We start from the raw sequence: 24,149 nt of genomic DNA on the forward strand, positions 1-24,149 counted from the left end.
CTCTGGGAATCAGGAGGCCTGCACTTGGGTCCAGGTTTTTCCAGTAACTGTATAGCCTGGGCTGACAAGTTGCTTATTTCTCTGGACTTCATTTTTCCAAGATGTAACATCAGTGGATTGAATTCTAGATCTCTAAGGTCCCTTCTGGCTTTAAACTTTTAAATAATAAGAGCATTTTAAAGAGCTTTAAGGGCACTGTGACTGTTTCCTCTTCAAATCTGCACTACAGATTATTTGACCATTTTAAACTTAAGTGCTATCATGCATCTTTATCCTTGCATCCTGAGGTTTCTTACTGCTGCTCCTCAGCAAACTGCTTCTGCATGTCTGGAGTGTACTGTGGGCCTGGAGGACGCATTCCCAGGAATGGTGCTTGTCCCAGGTAAGGCATTCCTCCTGCTGGTATTGGTCCCATTGGGATCCCTGCCTAGAAACAACAGACAAAGACTTAGGCTTAAAAAACACAATTTCTCCTTTTTTTTTTTTTTGGCTGTGCTACGCAGCATGTGGTATCAGTTCCCTGGCCAGGGATGGAAGCTGTGCCCCCTGCAGTGAACGCATGGGGTCTTAACCACTGGATTGCCAAGGAAGTCCCCACAACTTTTTCTTTTAACTACTACAAAGAAAAACTGTAGCTTCCATAACTTTTCTTTTCCTCTTTAGTTGGTGGTGTGTGCTTCTCATCGCGGTAGCTTCCCTCGCAGAGCACAGGCTCTAGGGTGCTCGGGCGTCCGTAGTCGTGGCGAACGGGCTTAACTGCCTGGCGCCGCACGGAATCTTCCCGGAGCAGGGAAGACAGAACCTGTGTCCCCTGCACTGGCAGGCAGATTCTTAACCACTGGACCACAAGAGAAGGCCTGTATTAATTAACTTTAATAGAAGATTCAAAGGACATAGGCTTAAAATGAAAAGCTCCCCTTAATATCTTGCCTCTCCCATGCCTTCATGTCTGAGAGGACCACCACTGCTAACAGTCTGAGGAAGTGTGCATCAAATCTTTCAGACTGGGTGTGTTAGAAAGCACACACACACACACGTTATATCTGGTGAGCTCACTGAGCCATACTCTCTGAGGTGTCGTATCTTACATGTCTTTGTATTTCTAGCAATAGATAAGAGCCTGGCATACAGCAGTTATTCCACAAATGAGATTAAACACGTATTTCCAATATGTATGATAGGATAATGAATATTTTGATATTATTATACCCTTGGTATCCCAACTTTTACAGAAAAAAATATATTTAATGAATACTAAATGACGTATCTTCAAGATCTTTCTGCGTTGTTGGGTGTCGTCATTATAGACATGCCTGAACCGGCTAAGTCTGCTCCTGCCCCTAAAAAGGGCTCTGAAAACGCTGTGACCAAGGCCCAGAAGAAGCACGGCAAGAAGCGCAAGCGCAGCCGCAAGGAGAGCTGCTCCGTGTACGTGTACAAGGTGCTGAAGCAAGTCCATCTGGACACCGGCATCTCGTCCAAGGCCATGGGCACATGAACTCCTCCATCAACGACATTTTCGAGTGCATCGCTGGCGAGGCATCGCGCCTGACGCATTACAAGCGCTCGACTATCACATCCAGGGAGATCCAGACCACCGTGCACTTGCTGCTACCTGGGGAGCTGTCCAAGCACGCCGTGTCCGAGGGCACTAAGGCTGTCACCAAGTATACCAGCTCCAAGTAAATATAATATGCCTAGCCGCTGTTAACGGAGAAGGCAATGGCACCCCACTCCAGTACTCTTGCCTGGAAAATCCCATGGACAGAGGGCCTGGTGGGCTGTAGTCCATGGGGTCGCTAAGGGTCAGACGCGACTGAGCAACTTCACTTTCAAATGACAAATCAATACAATAGTATAAAGTTTACTGAAGTGTCTAGAAGAATAGCATTGCACAAGAGCTAACCACAAAACTTAATATGAATCATGATGACGGGGACGATGGAAATGATGGTTAACAGCTAATTTTTACTGAGTGAAAATGTCTCTATTCTTCAACCTTCTCCCTGAAAGGTTCCCCTTCAGTTCCCTAACTTGAAACTTGGCTGTCCCTGGAAGCCCTCTCACTTGGGGACTGCTACTTTTCTTCAAACATTTCCTGTAAATGGACAATATTCTCCTTGGTTCCAAACCCCTTTTCTCATCTCTTTTCCTTCAAAACCCTGAACACATTTTAATTTCTTGCAATCAGACTTCATCAGTTACTCTCCTACCCTATTTATGCCATCTACCCCCTCACTCTTCAACTTCAAATCCTTGCTATGGTCCATTCTACTCTTAAACTGCTCCTGGTCAATAACCATGAGGATGACTCATCTAACACTGGCGTTGCAGGTCTCATCACAATCATGTTCAACATACCACTCTAGTTTCCCATTCCATGGTCATCGCCCCGCTCATCTGGCCCAATAGCTGCATCATCTCCAAAATCTTGATTTTAAGCATGCCAATAACTGACCACCACTTTCTGTTCTTCCAGTTCATGCTCTCCAGCAATTCTTTTATTTCATTAATACTTCCCTCCCATCCATTAATCTTTCCACTTTCCCACCACTGATCATGCTCATCATGTCCTCACTTCTCGTCTTGCTCAGCTTAGACTCCAGGATTCAATATTAAATATCCTTGTAAACATCCTTCGCTCCCCTACCTCTGGCTTCCTTGGTATGGTCACCTGGGACTTCATTCTTGTTAGTCAACTAATCACTTTCTCTTATCCTTATACCCAAACCACTTAATCTTACTGGAGAGAAAAACCTTGAAGAGTCACCTTAAATTCTTTTAAAAAATGTTTGTTTGTTTTTGGCTTTGCTGGTCTTTGCTGCTGTGAGGGCTTTTCTCTAGTTGTGGTGAGCAGGGGCTACTCTCTAGAGGCAGTGCACACATTCTCACTGAGGTGTCTTCTCGCATTGTGGAGCACAGACTCTAGGGCGTGCAGGCCTCAGTAGCTGCAGCTCCCAGGCTCTAGAGCACAGGCTCAATAGTTGTGGTACATGGGCCTGGGTGCTCTGAGGCATGTGGGATCTTCCCAGACCAGGGACTGAATCCGTATTGCCTGCATTGGCAGGTGGGTTCTTTGTCGCTGGGCCACCAGGAAAGCCCCATCTTAAATTTCTGGCTACAAATCTCAAATGGTTTCCCAACACAGGAGCCTTACAGGGACTCTTACCTTGTAAGATTTCAATGCTTTGAGTTGCTTGAGATTTGCTATGGCCCAGCATATTTCAATTTCAATATTCCATGTTTGCTTAAAACGAAAGTAATTTTGAGGACTTCCTTGGTGGTCCAGTGATTAAGACTCCATGCTCCCAAAGCAGGGGCATGAGTCCGTTCCCTGGTCAGGGAGCTAGTATCCTGTATGCCACACTGTGTGGCCAAACCAAAAGTGTTTTACAATTGTTGGACACAGTATCCTATTATCCATTAATCAAGTTTGTTAAGAAGCTCGTTTAAAATGTGTATCTTTACTGATTGTGAACTTGTCTATTTCTCCTTATTTTTCCGTCAGTTTCTATCTTACACATTTTGAGGCCAGGTTATTAGGTGCATACAAACTAATATCTTTCTGACGAATTTAATCTCTTATCAAGTGAAATGCCCTCTTACCTCCAGGCTTTTAAGGCTTTTTGACTTAAAAGTATATTTTGTCTGATTTTCCTTTAATAGAAATCATGCTAGTATTTCCCTCAAATTAAAAAAAAAAAAAAGTATTTCTTTTGAACTTTTCTAAAATACCTTCTTGTTCTGAACCTTTACTGAGACTGTGGAAGACTGTTTTAAGGTTTAGAAGTAATACAATACATGTAAAGTACCTGGAACACTGTTTAGCACATATGAGTAAATAAATAGCTGCTAAGTCGCTTCAGTCGTCCAACTCTGTGCGACCCCAGAGACGACAGCCCACCAGGCACCCCCGTCCCTGGGATTCTTCAGGCAAGAACACTGGAGTGCGTTGCCATTTCCTTCTCCAAAATAATAGCAGCTATTATAAAATAATTATCTTTAACATTAGAAGTAATACTGATGACAGAATAGAATACTTTCAAAAACAGTAATGATTCCATTTTTTTTTCTGAAACAAGATTCTTCAAATACAGAATTAAACAAGTAGATAAAAGAACACAATAGTTGTAATACAGATATCATTTTATTGTGTTCCTGCCATACGTCAGCCATAGAACCAGTCATATGTATACATAATTCTCAATAAATGTAAGATCACAAGAATTAGAGATAATTCTGATAATGATTAATAAATAGACCTTAAAAAGAACAAACACTTATGAAGTCTGTACTAAGTCCCAGGGGCTTTTCTAAGTGCTTTACATGTATCAATTAATTGAACCCTTATAATAAACCTATGCAGTAGGTGCTCCTATTCAGATAAGGAAACTGAAGTAGAAAATAGTTAAGTATCTCACTCATTACTGGCAATGACAGAGCCAGGATTAGAACCAGGCAGCTTCTGGTTCCAAAATCCATTTTCTCCATCATGCTATGCTGCCTGTCCAGTTATCAAAAACCACCACCAAATTCAGACTTAAAACTATTTTAAATGTTTTTTTCTGCCTATTCATATGCTCAGACACATTACCTGTTCAATGAATACTAGCAACCTGGCAGGTTTATAAATAGTTTCCAGTACTTTACAACTGAAGTTACAAGTAATATTGCTTAATTACTAACACTCTATTCTAAATCCTGGATGGTGGTGGCCATGCATATTTATTTTTAATCACAGTATGGTTCTCTTGCTGCTAAAAATTAGTGTCATAGTCCTAGTATTATATTTCTCCTTCTCCCACTATAATGTAATCAGTTCCTTATTTTTTCCAGTTTTATTGAGATAATTTGACATATGATAATACTGTATAAGTTTAAGGTAGGTAACATGCTTATTTGATACACTTGTTTATATATCACAAAATGATTACCACCATAGCATTAACTAACATTTTTGTCATGTCACATAATTATCATTTCTTTTTTGAGGTAAGGGATTAAATTTCTTTTTAAATTTTGACTTAGTTTACCCAAATCAAAACTTGTTCTTAGTTATGTTCAATAACATAGAACACAGAAGAAATCACTCAAATCAGACAGGCTAAAAGACAAAATGATATATTCCACAAAAATAATAAAGAATGAAAGAAGGTGTTATTATCCACATTGCCTTTCTAGTTACACAATTCTGTTCTTCAAGAAGATTCAAACTTTGTAAATGGCATTGTGTGTTTCTCCTATTCCTTAAAAGTAACTTTATACATGTCATACAGCCTAATTTTAGGCTTTCTTTTGAAATCTAGATAAACTGAAAGGCTAAGAGATACCAATCCTTATCTATACAGTGAATGAATAACACAGGAAAAACAAAAACAAAACAAAACCCACTCAGAAATCTGAGATACATTCAATAAACTACTCAAAAGACTAAAACACAAATAAATTAACCCCCAAGTTGAAAGTTACCCAAGACTACTGAAAACCTGAACAAGTGGAGAGATGCGACAGCAAGACTAAATGAGTGAAAATGTCAATTTCGATCAAAATCCCTACAGGTTTTACATGGAATTTGCTCAACTGATCTCAAAATTCATACTGAAGGGGATGTGGCCATGAATAGCCATTATTCTTTAAAAGAACAACAGAGACTCCACTCCACCAGATAAAGGCTCATCTTGGGTTAGAACACAAGACAGTAAGGCGTGTACTGATGCAGGTATAGACACATACAGCAATGAGGCAAACGAAAGAGCTTAAAAACCAAAGAAAGCATGTGAAGAAATTAGGCATTACAGGAGTCATCTTAGATTTCAACAGGTACAGAATGGGCTACTGATAAATGATTTGGGGGACAACCGTCTATTCAAATAGAAAATAAAATTAGGCCCTTCAGCATCATACTGATACCTAAAGAACAATTCCAGGTAGGTTAAAGACCTATATATAAAAAATTTAATTTGTTAATAAGAAAACACAGGAGAATATCAGTACTACCTCTGGGTTGGATTATGTCATAGATGAGACACAAAAAGCTCAAACCATAAAAGAAATGATTTATCCATCAGACTTAACTTCTACAAAACATGACACCATTGACAAAGTTAATAAATAAGCCTAAGTCTAGAAGGACATACTGACAGCACAAATAACCACAAAGGTTAGAATCCAGAATACATAATGAACACTTATACAGAGTGAAGTAAGTCAGAAAGAAAAGCAGCAATACAGTACACTAACGCACATATATGGAATTTAGAAAGATGGTAATGATGACCCTGTATGTGAGATAGCAAAAGAGACACAGATGTATAGAACAGTCTTTTGGACTCTGTGGGAGAGGGAGAGGATGAGATGATTTGGGAGAATGGCATTGAAACATGTATATTATCATAAGTGAAACAGATCGCCAGTCCAGGTTCGATGCATGAGACAGGGTGCTCAGGGCTGGTGCACTGGGACAACCCTGAGGGATGGGATGGGGAGGGAGGGGGGAGGGGGGTTCAGGATGGGGAACATGTGTACACCCATGGCTGTTTCATGTCCATGTATGGCAAAAATCATTACAATATTACAAAGTAATTAGCCTCCAATTAAAATAAATTTTTTAAAAAATCCATAAACTCAAAACAGAAAGCAAAAAATTGGGAGCAACTTAAGTGTCCATCAACAGAAGAATATATACATATATTTTCCTGCAACATAATACTACAGAGCAGGTGTGTGTGTGTCTATGTGCACGTGTGTGTGCACCTGGTCACGTCTGACTCTTTGCAACCCCACAGACTGTAGCCCGCCAGCTCCTCTGGAATTTTCCAGGCAAGAATACTGGAGTGGGTTGCCATTTCCTTCTCCAGGGAAACTTTGCAACCCAGGGATGGAACCCATGTCTTCTGTGTTTCCTGCACTGGCAGGTAGATTCTTTACCACTGTGCCAGCTGGGAAGCCCCAGCAGCTATATGAACACTTAAAAAAAACCTTTAAATAATACAGTTATAATTTTCTTCCTCTATTTACCCAGAGATTATCACTGTCATAAATTCACTTTTGTTTCCTTTCATTTCTGTATATGTTTATATAATTCATGAATGTCATAATCTCTAGGTTTTAAAATTTTACATGTGTTTCCTTCTGTATTTGACTTTTTTCACTTAACAATGGTTTTCTCCAAAGATTTATCCCAGTTATGGAATGATGCCGATGAAAAATAAAAACGGTGTTGGAAGAAATTAGTCATAAATAAATAGAAACATAATCCATATTTCATGGATTGGCAAACTTAATATCGTTAAAATGTTAATATTATCCAAAGCAATCTACAAAAGAAATCCCTATAAAAATCCCAATGAGATTTTTGCAGCAATAAAAAAATCCATCCTAAAATTCATACAGGATCTCAAGGGACCCCTAATAGCCAAACAGTCTTGAAAAAGAACAACAAAACTGGAGGATTCAAGCTTCCAGATCTCAAAACCTACCACCAAACTACAGCTATCAAAATAGTAATAGTACTGCCATAAAGCAGGCTTCCCTTTTGGCTCAGATGGTAAAGAATCCGCCTGCAATGCAGGGGACCTGGGTTCGATCCCTGGGATAGGAAAACCCCCTGGAGAAGGGAACGGCTACCCACTCCAGTATTCTGGCCTGGAAAATTCCATGGTCTGTATAATTCATGGGCTTGTGAAGAGTTGGACACAACTGAGCAACTTGCACTTCACTTTCACTGGCATAAAGTAAGACTGTTACAGAGCAGTGGAAAAGAACAGAAAGCCAGAAATAAACTCTTGTATATATGGTTCAAATGATTTTTGATGAAGGTGCTAAGACCTGGGTAAACGACAGTCTTTTTCAACAAATGGCGGTCATCAACAGAACTGGGCCCTCAGCCAACACCCTATACAAAAATTAACTCCAAATGGATCGTGAACCAAAATGTAAGACCTAGAACAATAAAACTCTTAGTAGAAAACACAGAACAGAAACTTCATAACACTGGATTTTGCAATGATTTCTTGAATATGACATCAGGCACAGTTAACAAAAGAATGAATAGACAACCTGGACTTCAAGAAAACGTTAAAAATGTGTATATTAAGAGACACAACCCACAGAGTAAAAAGGCAACCCACAGAATGGGAGTTAATATTTGCAAATCACATATATGATACGGGATTCATGTCCAAAATAAACAGGAAAGTCCTAAAACTCAACAACAAAAAACTCAATTCAAAAATGGGCAAAGAACTTGAACAGACATTTCTCCAAAGAAAGACAAAGACTGTATGCTTCTATTTACATGAGGTATTTAGAGTAGTCAAAATCACAAAGACTTAAAGTAGAAGGGTAGATGCATGGGGTTGGAGGGAGGGAAGAATGGGGAGTTATCGAACAATAAGTATAATTTTAGATTTACAAAATGAAGAGAGTTACAAGAATGGATGGTGGTAATGGCTGCATAACAATGTGAATATATTTAATACCACTAAACTGTACACTTAAAAATAGTTAACATGGTAAACTTTATGTGTATTTTACTGTAACAGTGTTGGAGAAAACATAGGAGGAATCATATTACACAGCTAACATAATCAAGACTAGCAGACACACGCATCAGTGGACTGGAACAGAGAACCTAGAAAAACACCCAGATAAACATGCCTAAGTGCTATGGTCGACTATGTCGCCACTCTGATCTTGAACTTCCAGCCTCTAGAACTGGGAAAACTAAATTTCTGTCGTTTATAAGCTATCCAATCTCTCATATTTTGTTACAGTAGCCTGAACAGACTAAAAAACAAGACACAAACTGACAGAAAATATCTGCAAACCACACATCCAAAAAAGGGCTAGTATGCAGAATATATAAAGACCTCTTGACATTCAACAGTTGATAGCTTATGGTGAACAGTGTCAGAATTTGTGGTCTCTGAAGGAGAAAATTTCATTCTGGGACCCAAAAGACACAGTCTCAGTCACTCAAGAGCTTTGTGTAGCAAAGTTTTATTACAGTGAAAGGACAGAGTGAGCCTCCACCAAGAGGCACTAAAAGCAGGTAGCAGAGTGCCTGCCTCACCAGTTGCAACCGTGCATTATGTACTCTTCAACTGGCCGCTTGAATAGACAAAAAACAACACTTCAAGGCTGTACAGATTCCATTAGACCCTTTCCCAAGGCATACATCCTTGAGATAACTTCAGTACAAGATTAGCCAGAAGGAACCTGTTCCAGGCAAGGTGTTTCTGGGTGAGATATATTGTTGCTGAGAAATAGGCTCCCAGGCAAGATTTGTTACAATTTTAATTATTAACATAGAGTCTAAGAAAAGCATTTCCACCAGTAAGACATTGTGCCTTGTGATCATTAGCTCCTAAAGAAAGGCCAGTTCTTGGGCAAGATACATTGTTGCACAAGGCTTAAGGAAAGCAAGAGGGAGAAAGTTCACCTCCTCCTTAAAGGGCCCCGGCCTGCCTAAGCTTTAACTCTCTCACAGTAAAATAACAAAAAAAATCCAACAAGAAAATGGACAGAAGATAGAAGCAGACACTTCTTCAAAGAGAATATAAAGACAGCAAGTAAGCACATGAAAATATGTCTAGCATCATTAAAGAAAAACCAATATGGAGGCCACACTCTGAATATATCCCTAGACCACAGGCTCACAGTCACATAACCAAATTGTAACACTGTTCTGATTTCCCTGAAATGCTGCCTGACCTTAAACAAAACCTAAGCTTTCTTCATGTCAATGTGACATCACAGTATTCTAGCTAATAAGCTACAAAAAAGTAAGCTTAGCAATGAAAAGGAAAGTAAATTTCTAGAAACTAATCACAGTAGAAAACAATGAATTCATTCGTGTTTATAATAAATTGCTAGAATCACTTGTGGTTTGAGGTCTCCCTGTTCAGGAATAATTTGTTTCTTGCCCAATAAAATATCCATATCAAGTAAAGCTCCCTGAATTTTCTTTTGACATTAGTCACAAGGGAAATGCAAATTAAAATCATGAGATATCACAACACACCTATCAAATGGCTACAACAGAAAATAACACCAAATGCTAGCAAGGATGTAGAGAAACTGCATCACTCCTATATTGCCTGTGAGAATGTAAAAGGGTATAACCACTCTAGAAAATAGTTTAACAATTTCTTTAAAAACTAAACTTCCAAATACCATGCCATCTAGCATTCCTGGGCATTAATCCCAGAGAAATGAAGCCTTATGTTCAAAAATCTCTATCACAGCTAAAAAGTAAAAACAGTCCAGATGTCCTTCGGTGGGTGAATGGTTAAGCAGACAATAGTACATCCAATAATGGAATATCACTCAATAATAAAATGAAGGGAAATATTGATGCATGCAACAACTTGGATGAATTTAAAGAGAATTATGCAGAGCAAAAAAAGCCCGTCTCAAAATGTTAGTGATTCAATTTAGCTAATGCTGAAATCATATAATTATAGAAATGGGGGACATATATATTAGTGATTGACAAGAGTTAGGGGGGCATTAAGTGGGAGAGAAGTGAATTTGGTTACAAAATGGCAACATGAGGAGATCCCTGGGGTGGTGGATGCTCTGTATCTTGACTGTATCAAGGCCAACATCCAGCTGTGATATTATACTACCATTCTCCAAGCAGTTACCACTGGGGGACTCTCTGTATTATTTCTTATATACACATGTACCTACTTTACCTCAAAATTAAAAGTTTAACTAAAAATGGTTTACTGCCTCACACATTGTTCATCATATATTTCATTCTTACCTGAATACCTGAAATATTTTGAATATTAACCTCAAAACGTATTTGAAATCTTGTTACCTGTGTTCTTTTTATGAGTTCTGGGGAGTAGAGGGCTATGAGGCAACCAAAACTAATTTTCATCTTTGACTTTTATCTGTGTATCCTTCAAAGATTTAAGGGATGACTAAAGAATAAGAGGTATTCTTCATACACATCTGTGGTTGGTTAAGGCTATTAAGTTTGGAGGAAAAAGGTAAGATTTCTGTAAGTTTCTCCTTTAAGAATACTGAACAGATTCCAAGTAGCATATAATACCTGCCAGCAAGACTAAAGGTTATGGAAAAAGATTTTGGATTATCATTTTTTAAAATGTATTTATTTAGGCTGCACTGGGTCTTCACTGCTGCACGTGGGCTTTCTCTAGTTGCAGCAAGCAGGGTCTACTCTTCTTTGTGGGATCTTCCTGGAGGAGGGATCAAATCCATGTTCCCTGTATTGGCAGGTGGATTCTTAACCACTGGACCAAAAGGGAAGTCTCTTTACTTTAAGATCATTTAGGAGCTCCTGATACTGAGGGAAATTATTTCCGTGGTATCAAACCTAGTAGTTCACTTATTTACTGTTGCTCTGTGTATTAGAGATCCTTACTGTGTTTTGGTTATTTCAAACTCTTTAACACATTTTTCAGATAATTACATAAGTCAGAAGGGGCTTCCCAGGTGGTGCAGTGGTAAAGAATCCACCTGCCAATGCAGGAGACGCGTGTTCAATACCTGGTTTGGGACGATCCCCTGGAGAAGGAAATGGTAACCTACTCCAGTATTCTTACCTGGAAAAATTCTATGGACAGAGAAGACTGAGGGCTATAGTCATGGGGTCACAACTGAGCAAACACACGTGCAAGTCAGAAAACGGTATTTAGTGTGAAAATTGATTTTAAAATTGTATCCTTTGTTAAGATTTCAGCAGGAAGCTTCAGTTCAGTTGCTCAGTCGTGTCTGACTCTTTGCAACCCCATGAATCGCAGCACGCCAAGCCTCCCTGTCCATCACCAACTCCTGGAGTTCACTCAAACTAATGTCCATTGAGTCAGTGATGCCATCCAGCCATTTCATCCTGTCGTCCCCTGCTCCTCCTGCCCCCAATCCCTCCCAGCATCAGAGTCTTTTCCAATGAGTCAACTCTTCGCATGAAGTGGCCAAAGAACTGGAGTTTCAGCTTTAGCATCAGTTCTTCCAATGAACAACCAGGACTGAGTTCCTTTAGAATGGACTGGTTGGATCTCCTTGCAGTCCAAGGGACTCTCAAGAGTCTTCTCCAACACCACAGTTCAAAAGCATCGATTCTTCGGCACTCAGCTTTCTTCACAGTCCAACTCTCACATCCATACATGACCACTGGAAAAACCATAGCCTTGACTAGATGGACCTTTGTTGGCAAAGTAATGTCTCTGCTTTTGAATATCTAGGTTGGTCATAACTTTTCTTCCAAGGAGTAAGTGTCTTTTAATTTCATGGCTGCAATCATCATCCGCAGTGATTTTGGAGCCCCCAAAAATCAAGTCTGACACTATTTCCCCATCTATTTGCCATGAAGTGATGGGACCAGATGCCATGATCTTCGTTTTCTGAATGTTGAGCTTTAAGCCAACTTTTTCACTCTCCTCTTTCAAGAGGCCCTTTAGTTCCTCCTCACTTTCTGCCATAAGGGTGGTGTCATCTGCATATCTGAGGTTATTGATATTTCTCCCAGAAATCTTGATTCCAGCTTGTGCTTCTTCCAGTCCAGCATTTCTCATGATGTACTCTGCATATAAGTTAAATAAGCAGGGTGACAATATACAGCCTTGACATACTCCTTTTCTTATTTGGAACCAGTCTGTTGTTCCATGTCCAGTTCTAACTGTTGCTTCCTGACCTGCATACAGGTTTCTCAAGAGGCAGGTCAGGTGGTCTGGTATTCCCATCTCTTTCAGAATTTTCCACAGTTTATTGTGATCCACACAGTCAAAGGCTTTGGCATAGTCAATAAAGCAGAAATAGATGTTTTTCTGGAACTGTCTTGCTTTGTTGATGATCCAGCAGATATTGGCAATTTGATCTCTGGTTCCTCTGCCTTTTCTAAAGCCAGCTTGAACATCTGGAAGTTCACGGTTCACATATTGCTGAAGCAGGAAGCTTACTAAATCTTAATTAGAAACACATGGTATTCTTTGGTGGCCTGTTTACAATGACTTGCTGCCCTTACTATAAGAAGTTGGCACATCCCTCTGTGGTGTGCATTCCTCCTGGTAGACTCCCCATTGATGTTTGTTTGGGCCACGTTACCTTTGTAAGCAGAAGTGTGATTGATAACTCCTACCTTTGACAGAAAGCTTTAAAAGACATCACAGGGTTTGGTCATCTCTTCTCATTTATGCCAGGAGTCTGAGATGTCCTAGGTAAAGGTCTCAGGATAAAGAACACAGAGCTGAGTCAGAGCCAGCTCATCCAAGGACAGGTATCTCAAATGAGAAATCTGTTTCTGTAAGTCATTGAGACTTAGGGATTTTTGTTTCTGCAGCATAACCTAGTGAAAGCTGAGTAACTTGAACTTAAACTCTACAAAAGCTTAATTCATTCCCATTTTCTTCCTAGTGGAGATGAATAAAGAATGACTTGGGGATTTCCCCAAGTGGTCCAGAGGTTAAGAATACACCTGCCAATGCAGAGGACACAGATTTAATCCCTGGTCCAAGAAGATTCCACATGCCATGGGGCAACTAAGCCCCTGTGCCCCAGCTACTGAGCACGCATGCCATAGAGCCTGTGCTCTGCAACAGGAGGAGCCACTGTGGTGAGAAGCCCACGCACCGCAACCAGAGAACAGCCCCAGCAGATGCAGCTGGAGAAAGCCCACACGCAGCAACGAAGACCCAGCACAGCCAAAACTTTTTAAAAGTAAATAAAATTAAAAAGAAAAGAATGATTTGGAAGTTTTCCTAAATCTTTACAGACAGCATAGAAACTTTATTTGCTTAAATGACTTCAATGTGACAACAGTTTAAACTTAAATTCTGATTAACTCAACATTATTTATAAGTTATATACATGTGCTCTTGTACTAATATATATATAAAACATGCAGAAATAGAAAATTTTAAATAATTAGGTAAAAAAAGAAATATGTGGCACTTAAAATATTAGTAATACAAAATTCTTTTGCTCTGGTTTATTTGTGAATGATTTTTTCCCTCCTTTTTTCTTTCTCCTTCTCCCTTTTAAAAAAATAATATAACACTTTTTTTGAATTCCACCAAAGATTTGACTCCTGGATTCAGTTTACTTGGTTTAAATGGATACCATGGCTGAAGATAGTTTACAAAAATATGGAAATCTAAATGGATATGGATAAAGCCCATTTCTTAGGCTGCACTTATTAAGTCATGATACTATCAATTTCACTCACCAATTCTAAACCAAAACAAAACAATTATTTGCTTTAATCGACACTACCTGTGATCATGACCAGTTACACAGGGATATATGTTCAGCATGACAGCAGGAAAATTCTCTTTAATTCCATTGCAACTCTCAGATTCCCATTTACATCTCGTTTTACATGTTATTTTCACCCAACCCCTTGTTTTTTTTTTTAATTGAAAACTTACAGAAAACTTGAAAGAACACTAAAACTAAAAACTTGAAATTAACACTTTGCTCTGTTTCTACACATCTATACTTTTTTTTGGTTGAGCCACTTACAGGTAAATTGTAGACATAATTTCCTTTTTTTTAAAATGAAGAGAAAGTAAATACGAGGTTTATCAACTCCAACGAGTAATAGCATCTAGCTAGTATTTAGTAATACTGTTTTGATTCACCATATTTATTTTTTGGTTATCCTCTGTTACAACGAATGAGGTTTTCTATTTACTTAATAACAAAAGACTCCTTTAAGAAGTTTTTTAAAACATAACAAATTAAAAATGTTAATTAAATAATACATGGCAAAAAAAAAAAAGCCCACTCCTGTAATCAAGACAGTGGAGTAGAAGGACGTGTGCTCATCTTCTCCTACAAGAGCACAAAAAATACAAATACCTGCTGAACAACCATTGACAGGAGGATGTTGTAACCCACCAAAAAAAGAATAGCCCATGGCCAAGGACAAAGGAAAAGCCGCAAGTAGGAGGGGCGCAATCACATTAAAATCAAATCCCATACTTGCCAGGTGGGCGACCCACAAACTGGAGAGCGATAATGCCAAAGAAGGTATCGCACTGTTGCAAAGCTTCTAGGCCCCACATCAGACTTCCCAACCTGAGGATCCAGCAAAGGGACAGGGAACCCCCAGGGAATCTGACTCTGGACAGTGGGATTTGATTACAGAACTTCCACAGGACTCGGCAAAACAGAGACTCTCAGAGGGCACAAACGAAACCTTGTGCGCACCAGGACCCAGCAGAAAGGAACAGTGACCCCCCAAGACTGAGCCAGACCTGCCTGGGAGCGTTTGAGGATCTCCCCGTGGAGACGTGGGTTGGGGCAGTGGCATATATTCACTTTATTTCAAAGGAAGCCACCTAAGATGCAGACCACACTTATTTCTAAATATAACATTAAGCTCCGAGTACGTAGCTTGGTATGTAGACAATTAACAATAACTTTGTAAACACTGGCTAAGAAGAGGCAAGTACCTGCATAGCAATAGGTCCCTGGGACATCTGAGAACTGTAATTCATCCCTATCATGCCTTGCATGTTAGGCTGCATGACAGAGACCATAGGAAATCCTTGCTGCTGCATCGGCATCAGACCTGCTGAAAAACAAAGATATTGTTAAGGTCGAAAGTAAGCACTTTACTTCCTTAAAACTCTAAGTACCTAAAGGACTTGTTTCTTGGGAAATGGCAGAGTAGAGAGGAAAAGGCATAGGCTCTGGTGTGAGACAGACTTGCTTTAAATTCCAGGTCCATGAATTTCTTAGCTTTGTGATCTTGGGCAAGCTAACAAAACTTCATCTGTAAAATGAAGATAATACTTGTACAGAATTTTTGCACATACTTAAAAAATACACAACATGACCTATCTGGCCTTCAGGATGACCCCCAGGGATCTCTATCTCTTGGCATTCATGTCCTTGTCCTTCCCTCCCACACTGAATAGGGTTGACCAGTATAAGCAATGGGACGCTGTGGAAACGAGGCTTGTTCTCAGTAACTGTGCAGCTTCATCCTTGTTCTCTGGGATCAGCTGTTGGGAAAGCCACTGCCACATCACGAGAATACTCAAGCAGTCCTATGGAGAATGGAGAATCCATGTGGCAAGAACTGAGACCTACCGCCAAAAGACAGCACAAATTTGCCATCTATGTGAATGAGCCATCTCATCAAACCTTTAGATGACTCCAGTCCTAGCTGACATCTTTACTGCAATCTCCTTGGTCCTGGGCCAGAACCACCCAGTGAGGTTACTCCCAGATACCTGACTCACAGACACAGCGTGGTTTACTATTTTAATAGTAAACTGTTTAAGTTTTGGGGTAATTTTCTATGCAGCAGCAAATAACTAGTAGTTAAGAGTTAATATTAATTAAGCTTCTTTTAATACAAAAGTAGGTTAAGAGCATGAACTTCTGAAGCCAACTAAAAATATCACTTGCTAGGTTTGGGACCTTGGGCAAACTTGCTTAACTTCTTTCTGTACCTCGGTTTCACATTCACAAGACTGTTTAATACCTAATATGCTTAAAGAATTGGTACTTCTCTTCTCTTTCCTTATATGGTTAATATAACACCACAAAACAGCCATTGGCATGCAAAGTATATAATGGATGAAAGTATGATTTATCGTATGGTACCTCCCAAACTTTTCCAAAGAAGTAGTCCCAAGAGGACAATGAAAACTACATTCCTCCAGGGATTTAATAAATACTAAATGTCTACTATATTTTAGGCACAGTTCTAAATACTTGGTATGCAACAGAGAATAAAACAAAATCCCTACATAGCCTGAACACAAATTTCATCCTAATTTTATACTGTACCACAGATCACATCCATGCTAGTTCTAGTATAAGGATTAAAAGAATCAAATTTTGATTAAAAAAAAATTAAAGGTCTGGTAAAGCGAAGAGTTGACTCATTGGAAAAGACTCTGATGCTTGGAGGGATTGGGGGCAGGAGGAGAAGGGGACAACAGAGGATGAGATGGCTGGATGGCATCACCGACTCGGTGAACATGAGTTTGGTTGGCTCCAGGAGTTGGTGATGGACAGGGAAGCCTGGCATGCTGCGATTCATGGGGTCACAAAGAGTTGGACACGACTGAGTGACTGAACTGACCTGAAAGTCTACCATGTTTATCTAGTGGATTTTGTGTACCTTCAAGGTATTTACAGAGTTTAGTATCAGAAGCATGGATATTACATTTGAGGTAACACTGATCAGTGGCAAGTTATTCACTTATATTAATCATTTATTCAAATATTTGAAGCCCTACTCTAAGTCGGGCACCATTCTAGGTACACAGTTTTGGACAAAGCCAGGTCTTTACTCTCATGGAACTTACACTGTAACTGGGGTAGATAATAAAAAGAAATAAGTGAATATCAGGTGAGGGTAAGGGGTAAGAGAGTCAGGGAGAGAAGTGGCTGCCATTTCATAGTCAGAAGAGGTTTCACCAAAAGGATGGCATTTAAGCAAAGACTTGAAAGAGTAAGGGAGTGAGCCATCATGCACAATGAGAATGCAGAGGCTGGATATAGCACAGGAGGATGTTATCCCTCTGATGCCTTTGGAGCTATAGTTTTATTTATTTTCATAATTTTATTTAAGTCCTGAACAGGTAACTCAAAGATATGGCATGACATCTAAAGCCACAGAAGTACAAACAGTTGAAAAACAAGTCTTGCTTCCCTTCTGTCTCCCATTCACTTTGGTGGCCACTCTTCTTGTCAGTTCCTTGTATAGGCTTTCAGAAATAACCCATGTGTAATTTAAAGCCTTCAAAAGATCAAAAAGTCCACTCTAACACACCTGCAAATTCCAGAAGAAAAAAATATCAGGCAACCTTGTGGGCTCTATCCTTGTCCTGTTCCTTTGCTTCATATGTAGATTTTTACTTGAAAGTTTATAAAAATGCAAAATTAGGAGCCACAAAAATAAACACAAAACGCTGTGATGTCTTCCTAAACAACAACAGACCTCCAACCACTTGATCCAAATCTAGGACACATCTAATTAGAGAGAGCTTAAATAATGAATAAGCGTGAGCAAGAATACAACTGACCCTTGGAAAAATTTACCTGAAACTCAGCCTCCATCACTGATTATGAATGGAGACACTGACCACCTGCTACTGAGCTGCTCCTTATCATTTATCTCTACTGGTAACCTGGGAGTCTCTGTTTCTGTAGCAGGCCTACCATAACCGGTCAACACTGGCTTTGTGAGAAGGGCCAGTTTTCAGAAAGGCTTGGACTGTGGAGAGGAAGTGGGTACACAGGAGTGGGGGAAGTGAGAAGACAGACAAGCATATTCTTCTGTCAATGTTCTGTCCCAGTGGTACAGAGACATGAGCTGAGATTATACCCCTTCACTACTGTTTCCTTGAAGACAAAGCTAGAATAGATACTGGTGGGCCCTTGTCTGAAACTGAAAGAGAAGGAATATACCTAGCAGAGAAACTGCTAGAAATAAGAGAGACTTAAAATAGTTTAAACAGAAGCAGAATATGTGATAACTTATGTACATGATTATAGTAAGATCAAATTCATATACAGAAAACATAGGCTAAAACAACTAAAGAGGTTCATTTTTTCATTCCATAAGCAGCTATAAAAGACCTGATTATTTCCTATCAGCATGCTGGGTGCTGGAGATACTCATGAACATAAGGCAGACACAGCCCTTGCCCCACAGAGCTAACAATCTAGAAGACAGGAGAAAGTTGGCATTCAGAGAACTACAATTCATTTCATTGTTGTCACTTGTTTCTTTAATACTCCTGTCTTAAAAGTCTCCTTCATCTCTGAGGTTAAATAACAACCTGTTGATTTGATATTTAAATAAGTTTGGGAGGAATGAGGAATAATTTTTCTTATTCCCCAGATTACCCAATTTTTGAGAAATTCTAGGAGTAAGCTGTCAGGTTCAAGACAAGAAAATTTGACTCTATTTGGCAGCAACAGAACTTTTTTTACTCATTTAATCCCCAAGTTCAGAAACAAATAGTGAAAAATGAAAGCTGACAACATAAACGTTCACATACCTTGAGGGGGTCTTAATCCACTGGCAACTGGAAACATGAAGCTGAAAACAGAACAAAGATACATCAGGACTGGGACTTCCCTGGTGGTCCAGTGGCTGAGAATCTGCCTTGCAATGCAGGGGATGCGGGTTTGATCCCTGGCTGCAGAACAAAGACCCCACACGCCTAGGGGCAACTAAGCCTGTCTATCCCAGCTACTGAACCAGCATGTCGCAACCGAGACTCGATGCAGCCAAATAAATAATATTTTTAAAAAATATATGAGGATCTTCCTAGTGCAAAGATTTCAGATAAAACGTAACATTTTACATAAGTAAAACTGTAACCAGGGCCCTGGTATCTGTTCCACGGTATAATAAAGTATTGAATTATCCACCATCAAAACAGGTTGAGCATCCATAGTATGCATGACAGTCAGCAGGTTAGCCAAGGGGGAAAATTTTGAACCAGAAGAGATAAGACTTTGAAACTGATCCTGCTTCTGTCGCTGTGTGACTCCCCTGGATTCCGATCTCTCCATCCATAAAATGAGAGGGCTGGATTAGATTCAATTCAGTGAACATTTATTGGGTGCCTATTACACAAAAGGCCTGAATGAGCTCAGGCTTGCTGAAGACACAGACGCAGGCAAATAACTTTTAACATAGGATAGACTGTACTAGGGCCTGTGAGAGGGCCAGAATACTAACAGAAATGAGAAGAAAACAGACTAATTGGATGGGTTAAATCTTGGGAACGTTTCTGGAGGTGCCTCTCGAGCTATATTGTAAAAGAAAGGCACACTATACAGCAAGTTTGAACAGAAGTTCAGAGGCCGAAGCTGAAGCGCGTTCAGAAAAATGATTTAAGGCTGAATACAAGACACAGGATTGGAAAAGTAAGCAGACTGGAGAAGGCCTTTAAAATGTCTGATTTTGAAGAGTACATAAAGTCAGATTTTTAAGAATTGTGGTAAAATATACATAATATAAAACTTTACCATTTTAACCATTTTTAAGTGTATAGTTCAATGGCATTACGATGTTGTACAACCACCACCAAGATCCATTTCCACAACTTTTTCACCATCACAAACAGAAACTCTGTAGCCATTAAACAATAACTCCCCATTACTCTCTCCCCCCATCAACCCCTGGTAACCACTATTCTACTTTCTGGTTTGATGAATTTGTCTAATCTAGCCACCTTAGATGGAACCATACAGTACTAGTCCTTTTGCATCTGGCTTGTTTCACTTAGCATAACATTTTCAGGTTCATCAAGTTGTAGCACATGTCAGAATTTCATTCCCTTTTATGGCTGAGTAATATTCCATTGTTTGTACTTACCACATGTTGCTTATCCAACTCATCTGTTGATGGACAGTGGGTTGGCTGTTGTGAATAATGCTGTTACGAACATTGATGTACGAGTATTTCTTGAAGTCCCTCTTTCAATTCTTTTGGGTCTCTCCCTAGGAGTGGAGTTGCTGGGCCACATAGTAATTCTCTGGTTACTTTTTGAAAAACTGCTTGTTTTCCACAGCAGCTGTGCCATTTTACATTCCCAATGGACCAGGTGGAGGTTCCACATCCTCCACCAACACTTATTTTCTGGATTTTTGTTTGTTTATGATAGTTATCCTAACGAGTGTGTAGGACTACCTCATTGTGATTTGGATGTACATCACCCTGATGTCAGAGGTTCTCAGCAGAGAAATGATCAGGAATGTGCTGTACATTTCTCTGGTAATGGGGTATGCAGAGAAGACTTGAAGTAAGAAGAAATAGCTAAAGAAACTATTAAAGTAATCTTAATAAGAAAGGGGCCATAACCAGAGTAGGAGGAATGGAAAAGAAGAGATGAATGAAAGTTATTTAAAAGGAAGAATCAACAGGACTTAGCAACTACCTGGATGGACAAACAGTATTGAAAAAGCTGAAAGAACTGAAGATGCCTCTGAAATTTGGGGCCTGAGTGACTACAAGGATGGTGACACTGTTCACTGCAGACAGGAACCCAATGTTAGCAGGTGTGGGGAGCAAGGTGCTAGGAAGGTGTCCACAGGGAGCATTCTAACAGGCAATCAGAGAAGTAACGCCAGAGCAAGAGAAGGGTCTGCATCAATCTAGCTAGGCTCTTTTCTTTATTTTTTGGCCACACTTTGTGGCATGTGGGATCTTAGTTCTCTGACTAGGAATCAAATCCGTGCTCCCTGAAGTGGAAGTACAGAGTCCAGTGATTAAGTAGGAAGTCCCCTAGGCTCTTTTAAATAAAGGTAAAAAGAGAAAAAAATATAAGGTCTGGTTGTGGATGAAGGAGTCAAGGGGATGTGTATACATAGTTAGAAGACAACAAAAGGCAACCCTGGAGAATTCTTAGTGAAAACTGTGTAGGGAATGGCCACTGAGAACCAAGGAAATTGATTATAGCTGAAAGTTATAACTGGGGTAGGACCACATTTAAGGAAGGAGTTACCAGTGTCTCATGCTATAGAGAAGTTGATAAGAATGGGGGTTAATAAATAAAGACTGCTGTTTTTAAAAATGATGATCTTTGAGTGAGCAGTTTCATCACAGGATACAGGAGCTGCAGAGATAAAGATTTAGGATACAAAAGATATAATTAGAGACTGAGAAACAAGGTTTTTGAGAGGATAGGATTAACACAGCAAAAGGATGAAGGACTTCTTTCTCTGAGACCAGAGGGAAAGAAAATGGGACAAATACAGAAGAAGAAAAAATCTGAGTGGGAAAAGTCCTTAAATCTGGAAGATAAGAATCTGAAGGGGATTTCTGAGAGTCTTTCTAGGCACATAGTGAGATCCAGGAATATTATGCCAAATTTAAGTGTCTTTGCATTTTTTTATTGCACAACACCCCCCTTGACCAGGAAAAGGCCTAAAACCCAAACTGCAGAGTCTTGTAACTTTAAAATACTTTGATCAAGAACTTTTTTGGTAAGGTGGTTTACAAATTTCTAGTTGGACAGCTATCGGTTACATGTCATTTACAGCCTTGTAGAGGATCTGAAACACTCACAAATCCTGCTGACAAGTGGGCCTGCACCCAAAGAGAGGCCTGAACAGTGAACAGCTTTTCTGAACAGCACACAAAATTTATTAGCTAAGCAATGTGTTAAGTGGATAACATGTTAAAACTGCAAGTTGAAATTTCGTAGGACTCAGTTTTTTTTAAAGTTAATCACACACTAAGATTTATAAACTGAGGAGCAATGTGTTTAAGTAGTCAACATGTTGAGACTTCAAAATCAGTTTTAAAGATTATAGACCTATAAAGGTTACTTTGAAAACATACACAAAAACTAAATTAAGGGTATTACTAGATAAAGAAGACGTAGTACATAATTACAATGGAATATCACTTGGCAATAAAAGGGAACAGAACTGGGTCATTTGAAGAGACCTGAATGGCCCTAGAGACTGTCACACAGAGTAAAGTCAGTCAGAAAGAGAAAAACAAATATCGTATATTAATGCATATATGTGGAATCTAGGAAAACAATACAGATGATCTTATTTGCCAAACAGAAATAGAGACACAGGCATAGAGAACAAAGGTATGAAGCCCAAGGGGGAGAAGGGGAGCGGTGGAGGAATTGAGAGATAAGGATGACGTATCTACACTACTGATACTATACACTATATACATACTACATATCTATGAGAACCTGCTGCCTAGTTCAGGGAGCCCTGTTCAGTACTCTGTGGTGACCTAAATAGGACAGAAATCCAGGAAAGACGGGGCATATGTATATGTATAGCTGATTCACTTTGCCGTATAATAGAAACTGACATAAAACTGTAAAGCAACTACATTTTAACAAAAATTAATAAAAATAAGAATATTATCGACAAACATGACTTACTCCAATAATTATACAACAACCCAAACTACCTACTGACCTATGTACCACTCATAAGACTCTCTGAAATGTTTAGACCACTAACAGCCACCGTACTTAAAGACTGGTAAGATACTGATAAAGACAGCAAAAGCTTGGCCAAAAACTGGGCAGCAAGATGACAAGCAATTTGACTTCAAAGATGAAACCACTGTGCGTCACTTGTGTCCTGGTATGAAAGCGGCACTGTGAGCTCTATTGGTCACATGCCTATCTCATTCATCCACTTTTAGCTATCTTCGTGACTAACCCAGATCAGCCTTTCCTTCTCTCTGAAGCCTGGACACAACAAGACCTCCCAATGGATCTCCCCACCGGCAGACGCTATGGCTTCTAATGCAGTTCATGTAGCACAGGTGAGGCGCATCTCCCTAAAGGACCATTTGATAAGGCTGCATGTGTGCATGCTAAGTCGCTTCAGTCATGTCTGACTCTGTTAAGACCCCATGGACTGTAGCCCTCCAGGCTCCTCTGTCCATGGGATTCTCCAGGCGAGAATACTGGAGTGGGTTGCATGCCCTCCTGCAGGGGATCTTCCCAACCCAGGGATCGAACCCACATCTCTTACATCTCCTGCACTGCCAGGCGGGTTCTTTACCACTAGCGCCACCTGGGAAGCCCTTGATAAGGCTGCTCCTGGGATTAAAACAATGTAGTGATTCCTCCTTAAATCAAATTTCCTTAGTTTATATTCAGGGCCCGCTCCAGTTGGACCAGAATTTTTTCAGTTTTCTCTCACAACTCTTCTCTCCCACTCAGTGCCACAGTCCACCATCCAGCCTACCTGCTGTCCCCTACTGTTCACTAGGCCTTCCCATCTCCATGACAATCTCTTGACCCTTTCCTCTTCCTCAAAATGAAAGAAAGAGAAATTGCTCAGTCTTGTCCAACTCTTTGCGACCCTGTGGACTGTAGCCCACCAGGCTCCTCCGTCCATGGCATTCTCCAGGCAAGGATACTGGAGTGGGTTGCCATTTCCTTCTCCAGGGGATCTTCCGGATCCAGGGATCAAACCCAGGTCTCCCGCACTGCAGGCAGCTTTAACCTCTGAGCCACCAGGGCAGACCCCTCCTCAAAGTGAGGCCCAGCTGAAATAGCTCTTGTTTGCCTCCAATGATGCTTGAATCCACAAATATTTATAGAATGTTTTCTGTGTGTACAATGTACTATACTGTGGAAGATAAAAAGATGAGGAGGCCCTTAAGGAGCTTATAAATGCAGGAAATGGACAAGCTTACTAATGAT

General features: G+C 39.9%; 1 protein-coding gene across 10 annotated transcripts in view; it reads right to left on the minus strand.

Annotated features, from left to right (window-relative positions):
• Positions 1-24,149, minus strand: part of SYNRG (synergin gamma) — an 85,462-nt gene that overhangs the window by 59,081 nt on the left and 2,232 nt on the right. For 7 of the 10 annotated variants that reach the window (XM_070772638.1, XM_070772636.1, XM_019981344.2 and 4 more), the window contains exons 2-4: positions 19,002-19,042; positions 15,429-15,550; positions 297-427 (exon numbers count right to left, since the gene is read on the minus strand). In XM_070772638.1, coding sequence (XP_070628739.1) covers positions 297-427; positions 15,429-15,550; positions 19,002-19,042 — 294 coding nt within the window. Of the gene's footprint in view, positions 1-296; positions 428-15,428; positions 15,551-19,001; positions 19,043-24,149 lie in introns of those variants that run through there. The other 3 variants (XM_070772637.1, XM_019981341.2, XM_019981345.2) reach the window with 2 other exon arrangements.

This window comes from Bos indicus, chromosome 19 (genome assembly GCF_029378745.1).
Source record: "Bos indicus isolate NIAB-ARS_2022 breed Sahiwal x Tharparkar chromosome 19, NIAB-ARS_B.indTharparkar_mat_pri_1.0, whole genome shotgun sequence".
In the NCBI taxonomy this organism is placed as follows: Eukaryota; Metazoa; Chordata; class Mammalia; order Artiodactyla; family Bovidae; genus Bos; species Bos indicus.